General features: G+C 36.4%; 1 protein-coding gene across 2 annotated transcripts; it reads left to right on the plus strand.

Moving 5' to 3' along the window:
• Positions 1-805: 805 nt before the first annotated feature.
• LOC114257890 (mitochondrial acidic protein MAM33) lies at positions 806-7383 on the plus strand. Of its 2 annotated transcripts, XR_003627757.2 has the most exons (4): positions 827-1182; positions 1865-2199; positions 4377-4463; positions 6997-7383. XR_003627757.2 is itself a non-coding variant. In XM_028197711.2 (3 exons), exons 1-3 carry the CDS (start codon positions 1033-1035, stop codon positions 7160-7162), a joined length of 651 nt encoding a protein of 216 aa, XP_028053512.2. In that variant the 5' UTR covers positions 806-1032; the 3' UTR covers positions 7163-7383. The 2 variants fall into 2 exon arrangements, 1 of the variants encoding a protein (XP_028053512.2); XM_028197711.2 differs by lacking the exon at positions 4377-4463 and having other exon boundaries at positions 806-1182.
• Positions 7384-7638: the final 255 nt, after the last annotated feature.

The raw sequence follows: 7638 nt of genomic DNA on the forward strand, positions 1-7638 counted from the left end.
CTAATGTATCTTTCATCAAATCACTGTTTATTGTCATTGAATTTTCACCAACGGATATCCTTCTGGATGACCATCCAAAAGCAAAAGTTTTTGAAAAAATTACACTAGCTGGTCGATCGCCTAGTCAACCTCTGAATGGCCACCTCAAAAAAATAAAAAATTATGAAAAATTTACATTAGCCGAACATTTGTCCAATCGTTTACCTACTCGACTAGTGATTTGACGAAACGGTAAAACCATCTGTTGAAACAATTGATATAAAAGAGAATTTTTTTTCAAATTTTTACTCAAAAAATTGATACATGCCTTGAGTAGAATCAAAGATAGTAGGCAATATCGGGGATATTTGGTGGGGCTTTTTTGAGCCAACTTATGACTACTGATTTTTAAAAAATTATTTTGAACTGTTTGGTTAAACTTATTTCAAACAGCTTCTGATTCTAACAACTTATTTTAAGTCAAAAAAATTGATTCTGAGAAGCTGCTCACCCTTTACTTTTGATTATCAGCTTCTGCTGTAGACATATTAATTCATGATTATACTCTTAAATTTTTTTATTTTTTATTTTTTAAAAAATAGAAAAAAAACCCAAATAGACTATAAAATATTATTATTATTTTTTATGAGAAATGTAAACAAATAGTGAATAACAAAAAATAAAAATTAATTGAGAAAGTTACTTCACAGCTTATTTAACAAATACTACTCAGCAATTTAAATCTATAATTCAACAGTTATACCAAACATATTAACAACTTTTAATTAAATTCATAATTTATAATATTCATAATTTATAATATGTTAAATTATAACCTACACCAAACAGTACCATCAGAATAGAAGCAGATGCTCGAGCTCGAGTGCTGCTTCACCAATCACCACCCCCATAAAAAACTAGTCACCGCCACGAAACCACCGCCGCCACCGCCGCCGCCACCGCCACCGCCACCTCCACCTCGTGACAAAATATAAAAAAAGTTGAGAAAGCAAATCAAAGGGCAGAGAGAGAGAGAGAGAGAAGAAGCAAAAAATGTGGAGGCAAGCGTTTGGCGGCGCTCTGCAACCGTGGCGCATGATAGCATCGCGGCGGTCGTCGAGCGTATCCTCCGCCGTCAACTCCATGTTGATCCGCTCCCTCAAAGAACACTACTTCGAAGTCTCCAAAATGACCCCTCCCCCTGTAATACACACACACTCTCTCTCTCTCTCTCTCAATACATATATATCTGTATATATATACATATTTGTATATTTACGTGCATATACACTCATGCTGCTTGTTTTATTTAGGGTTTAGCATTTTTGTTTGTATTTATTTGTATAGATGTCTCATTTGTATGAATTTATGCAGGATTTAGTCTCTAAAATTATTAATTTTGAATTCTTTTGGCTTGTGGCAATGCTGATAGAGTGTCTAGGGTTTTATTTGTTTGGGGAAATTGCAAATCAGTGGTGTCTTCTTAAAATATTTGCAAATTTATGGAAAAGTTATGACTTTAATTATTAAAATTGATAAAGTATACCACTAATTTGAATTTTTTTTTTTTTTGCAAACTTCCACTGAATTGCAATTTCCCAAATTGTTTTTTCATCTACATGTAGATATATTTTGTGTTTAGGGATTTAGCGGCTTTGTCTAAATTTGGATGCATTGTATGTTTAGGGTTTTAGTGGGTTTTAATGGCTTCATCTAGATTTGGTACATTTTTTTCTATAGGATTGTAGTGGATATGTCCGAATGCATTTCATGTTTAGGGTTTTAGTGGGTTTTAATTGCTTGGATACATTTTGTGTTTGGGATACTTTAAAAAAAATAAAATAAAATAAAAAATCTAAATTCAGGTACATTTTTTGGTTTGCAGAAGGTGAACCCTCCTTCGCCATTCATGATTGGAAAAGGGGCACTTGACAACAATTTGCCTGTTCTAAAACGGGCTTATGGTGACGAGGAGATCAATCTCTATGTAATGCGGTTGGCTAACATTATTCCTGGGGGTGGAGATGATGATGGTGATGATGGTATTAACCAGTTGTTCCTTCATGTCGATATCTCGAAGCCTGGACAAAAGGATTCGTTACATTTTCTTTGTGGGTTGTACCCGGATGCATTGGGAATTCACTCTGTTTCAATGAGGCCGAAGCTTGAAACTTCTGGTTTTTTCGTAGTTCCAAACACATATAATGGTCCTGTTTTCCAGTAAGTTCTGTACTGCATTTTATGAGGGTTTTACTTTTCTTTACTATTTGATTAACTTTCAGCTAATAATCATCTTTTATTTTCTAATTATCATGCATGGAGGGAGTTGTAGTTATTTGATGTTCACATCTAGCATAATCTGAAGATTTCATGGTATAGCACATTAGCATGACATGTTAATTCTTTTGGTGCAACACTACTGTAGACAACATCATTCATGGAAGAACCCTAGGATCTCCATTCAGGAAAGAAGACCATTACTTAAATATAGAGCACATTCATTTGAAACCAAAATAGCAGGGTAGCAAGATTGTGGTACGATGACATTAATATGTGGGTTTTTGGCCATATTGGTGAAATTGATATTTTTTTTAAGGGAAATTTAAGGGCTAATGGATTTGGTAGAATGAAACTGATCTAGTTGTGGATTGACATGAAAGGTGGAACTAGTTGATAGTTCAGGATGCAAGTGGGATCCATGGCTTTTACGCACTTAGGTTTTCCTTTGGGGTCTTTGTTCAAGGCATAATATGTTTGGTGTATAGTTATTGGTGATTTCAAAGGTGGTTGGTGGAATGGAAGAGGTACTACATGTTCGAAGACAGTAGGTTGACTTTAATTAAAGGTACCTTGTTTAGTTGCGTATGCACTTCATTCCTTTGTTCTCCATCCTGAGTTCGGTAGCAGAGAGGTTGGAGAAACTGCAACATTATTTCCATTGGAGTGGGCTAGGAGATAAGTTTAGATATCATCTGGTTGATTGAGATACTGTTTGTACTCTTCGGAGTGAAGGTGGCTTAGGGTTTCAAAGGCTTGCAATCTTCAACCAAGCTTTATTGGAGGTTTTCTGTGAGGGGAAGAGATATTGGAGGAGAGTGGTTGAGTCTAAATATGGATGTACGTAAGGGATGGGCGTTGAAGGTGGTCACTGTCACATTATATGAAATTGTGGAAGGTGTCAATCCATATAGCGTGGGATACCTTTTCAAGATACATTCTGTTTGTGATGCGGAATGGTAGCATAGCAGGTAAGGTTTTGCCATTCTAGAGCCATCTTTGGTCTGGGGAGGATAAGTTGGTAGTGGTGCAATTGCTAACATTGTGTCCAATAAAGAGGTAGCTTGCTATTAAGAGATCATTTTTTTGGGATATTGATCTTCTTAGAAAGCTAAATACTTGGGAGGTTGGGGAGTTGATGGAGCTTCGTAAGTGTCTTTATGCTCTATCCCACATTGATGACAAAGGTGATGATGTGAGGTGGACAATATCAAAATGTAGACAATTGGAGGAAAAATCCATTTTTGAAACATTGGTGGGTCAAAGAAGTCAATTTTTTATTGGAAAGGATTGTGGTGGACTAGGGCTTCCTCTAAGGTTGCCCTTTTTGTGTAGACAATAGTGCATAGCAAAATTATCCCTATGGATAATTTGATTAGCAGGAAGCAAGTCCATGTTAACTGGTGTTGCATGTGTAAGTATGATAGGGAATCTACAAGCCATTTGTTTTTGGGGTGAAAAATTATGAAAAATTCAAAGACAGTCATCATTTTCATATTATTATATTTTTTTGGGTGCAAAATTAGTGTTTGAAAATTCAAAAACATCTTTTTTTGTGTTTATTTTACCAAAGAAGTTTTAGTATTTTCAGAAAATAGATTTTGAAAACGAAACAAAAAATAGGCTCTTCGGCTCTTTGTCTACATTTTGTATAAGGGTTTCACACTCCCATTGTTTCTTTTATAAAAAATTTTCTTTTTGAAAAATGATATAATATAGTCAACAAATTGGAGAAGAAAACATCGCAAACTAATTACTATTACATGGAGTGATTCTATGAATTGCTCATATAGATGTGAAAGCATCGCAATAGAACTCAATATACAATGAATGCTGCTATTAGCACTTTACTTGTTAGTTTGGATCCTCCATTTCTTTGGACCCTCACTTATAAATTTCAAAACTCTTAAAATTTCTCCTTTTCGTAAATAATGCCAAAATTATCTTTCTAATTTTTTTTTTTTGGAACAAGATCCTTCTAAAAATTTCACTCATTAAAATGCACTCCTAAAAATATTCATTTTCCAAAACCCTAAAAGTTCAAATTTAAACTTCACCGTAGAGATTTCCCTGTCGATCATGTTTCTCATTGGCAGTATCTCTGTTGCTCTCTCTCACAGTGAATCTCATAAGAAGAAAGACAAGTTTCACAAATGAAGAGGAGCTTCTCTGTTCATCTGAAACCGATCTTCACAAGTTTCACGTTGGTATCTCTCTCTCTTGATCCATCAAATTTTAATGCATTCCCTTGTTCGGACCTGTGTTCTTGAACAAATAACCTATGTTCGGACATGTGTTGCTGAACAAATGACTGATGTTTGGCCTTTGTTCCCAAACCTTAGAAAATGTGAACTCCTGCGTATGTGCACAAGTTTGACCCATCAAACTTTAAGAAATTCCATTGTTCAGACCCCTGTTCTCGAACAAATAACCTATGTTCGGGCCTGTGTTGCTGAACAAATGACTGCTTTTCGGGCCCGTGTTCTTGAACCTTAGAAAATGTAAACTCCTGCCTGTTTTTGAAGTTGAATTGTTTTCTCCATTTTTGTCCGTGTTTTTGAAGAAACTTACTATTACAAAGCCAACCTCCTCCGAACTTCCAACACTATCCAAGTTATAAATCTCCTTTGAGCTTACATTATTGTACTCTATTAGTCTCATGGAATTGTGTTGCCGGAAAAACTTTTACTCATTGCAATTGCCGGAGAAGTGTGTATAATCAAATAGCTGTCACCGTTGCCGCCGGAGGGTTCTCAAGGTTTGAGGGTGGGTAAGTTTTTAAGTTTTTGAAGTGTGTGGGTGGTTATGGAGGTGGGTGCTCTCATAAACCCTATTTTATGATTGAGTGGGTGTGTAGACTTAATTGTGAGATGGAGTGTCCCAAAATAATTGATGTCCTCTTTAGTAATTTCATTTGAGGTTATTATTATAATAAAAAAATAAAAAAATAAAAAATTGAGGAGTCCAAAGAAATAAATGGAGTGTTAATAGCAGCACTCATATACAATAGAGAGAATTGATGAGGAACTTTCTTTGGAGAGGGCTTGGAGACAAGTTTAAGTACCATATTTAGGGGTGTTCACGGGTTGAGTTGGTTTGAGTTTACCCTTGAATTGTTAACCAATCGACCATCATTGGTTTGCCTATCTGCTCAACCAATGCCGACCAAATATTCTATTCGAAACCATCCGCTCAAGTCCTTTGGTTGGCAATCGGACACGGTCGGTTTCACAACTAGCATTCATTTACCAATCTCTCAATCTTTGTATTCAAAAACAAAAACAATAGTTGATCTCAAAATTCTAAAATTCAATTTTAATAAAAGGGGATTGAAATTAAAATATATAAAAAAAACCTGGGGAACATTTAAAAAAAATAAGCAAGAATTTGATAACATGAGTGAGTTTGTGAAGGCTGACATCATCTCATCCACTGTCCAAAAAATTCTTTTGTGCCACCGCTTGTCTTCCTAATCTTCCACACCATTGACATCATCAATCCTTCACGATTTGCTTTCAATACGAAGTTTAATGTTGATAGTTGGAGATTCATGAAGAAGGGTTTAAAGAAGATTAGAAAATATAGGTGTGAGGGAGGGAGATCGGTGAGGGGATTTAGGAGGGGAGATGGAGAAAATAGATTGTTTGTAGAGGAGGAGAGGAGACTTGCAAATTTGTCTGTAGAGAGAGAGAGAGAGAGAGTTTGGAAAAATATAAATTTGGGAAGTTGAGAGATATGGGGAAGAGAAAAATATGGAACTAAAGAGATATTTTGAAAAGAGAAATCTGGGGAAGAGGAGAGAGACGAAAGTCTCTGAAAGAGAGAGATAAGGACTGTGAAAGCTGGAGGGTCCTATGACTCTTAGGCTCCTGTTGCCTTTGTTCTTGAAAATTGAAATGTCATGATTAATTTTTTTTGTTAGACACAAAGGATTAAGAAGCTTAGTAAGCTTTGCACAACCACCAAAGGATAATGAAAGATGGTCAATAGGTCATTGATTGGTGCATTGTCTTATATATATATATATATAATTCGGTTGGGCGGTTTTGACGGATCTAATGCATACCAAACTGTTACCGACCACGAAACTGCAAAATCCATCCAAGAAAAACTGCTGCCAACAGTCTGTGTGATTGAAACCGCCCGTGGCTTACCGGTTCAGGTTGGTCCGGTCAATTTTTTTGGGTTGGCGGATTCCATGAACAGCCCTAACCATATTATTGATTGTTAGGAAGTTTGCTTACTATTAAAAAGGGAAAGGGAGATTTGGCTGAGGAGGGTGATAGATGGTAAGTAAGAGCATGATTGAGGGGATTTGTACAGTAATGGCATAAGTGGGACATATGGTGTGGGAAGAGCCATGGCCACCCCAGGCCAAGCTATGGCTCCGTTCCTGATAAAGGCTGTGTTTTGCATTAGGAAGATGAGATGCTTCTATGAATTAAAACTTCTAAAAACTACAATGTTTCCAGTTCTGCTTTTTTTATTTTTTATTTTTTAATAAAATATATTTTGAGGTAGTGACCTGCGCATAATGGCAAGTGCTATCTGCTCCCAACCTTGTGGTGTGGTTTTGGAGTCATGAGAATTAGCCTTCCCACAAGAAGTGGGGTGAGGCTCCTACCTACTGCTATCTCTCCCATACCCTGCTGTAGGCGAGAGCCTTGTGCACTGGGTAAGGCCTTTGGAATATGCATTACACTGTGAAATCAATTAACAAATGTGTTTATTCACTCACAGAGATCTTGATGAAGGGATGAGAGACGCACTGCATGGTTACATTGAGGAGCGAGGAATAAATGAGAGCCTCTTTCCATTTCTTCAAGCTTGGCTTTATGTGAAGGATCATCGGAATCTTATGCGTTGGTTCAAATCTGTAGGCACCCTCGTTGATGAGCCCACATAAGCTTCAGGTGCTTAAATTTTTTTTTTCCTTTCTATGAAATGATTTAATTGGTAAGCCAGAAGGACTCAGGAGATTGTTGTTTCCAATGGGGGATTGTTGTTTCCAATGAAGTCCTGTATCTGTTATGTTGCTAGTGTAATAGGTTTTTGTCATGACTCTTATTTTGCAACACTGCTACTTTCCCTGCTTTATAGGAAGCTTAATTTTACACATCTTTAATCTTTCTTTGTGTTTCAATCTTTAAAAAATATTTCTTGTGTTTTTATGTTCTCTGTAGTCTACTTGGATTTTTTTATCTACTCAGGCATCATAAAAACTGGATCATTGCACCGGCAATGATTGGCCTGACTTCTGTCCTACTTGTTAATTGGCCTACTTGTTTTCCCTTTCACAGTTTTTTCGGTCTTCTTGGATACATACTTGTGTAGTCACTTAATGCCTTCTATCTACTTAAGCAGAGCATCACACTGACAAGA

Source organism: Camellia sinensis, unplaced genomic scaffold (assembly GCF_055761805.1).
Source record: "Camellia sinensis isolate YWXY unplaced genomic scaffold, ASM5576180v1 Unanchor12, whole genome shotgun sequence".
NCBI lineage: Eukaryota > Viridiplantae > Streptophyta > Magnoliopsida > Ericales > Theaceae > Camellia > Camellia sinensis.

Bases quoted from the DNA above. Each gene is read 5' to 3' on its own strand.
- LOC114257890 (XM_028197711.2), top strand. From the start codon at position 1,033: ATGTGGAGGCAAGCGTTTGGCGGCGCTCTGCAACCGTGGCGCATGATA. The intron at 1,183-1,864 runs GTAATACACACA...TTTGGTTTGCAG, and splicing joins CCAAAATGACCCCTCCCCCT to AAGGTGAACCCTCCTTCGCC. The intron at 2,200-6,996 runs GTAAGTTCTGTA...ATTCACTCACAG, and splicing joins TATAATGGTCCTGTTTTCCA to AGATCTTGATGAAGGGATGA.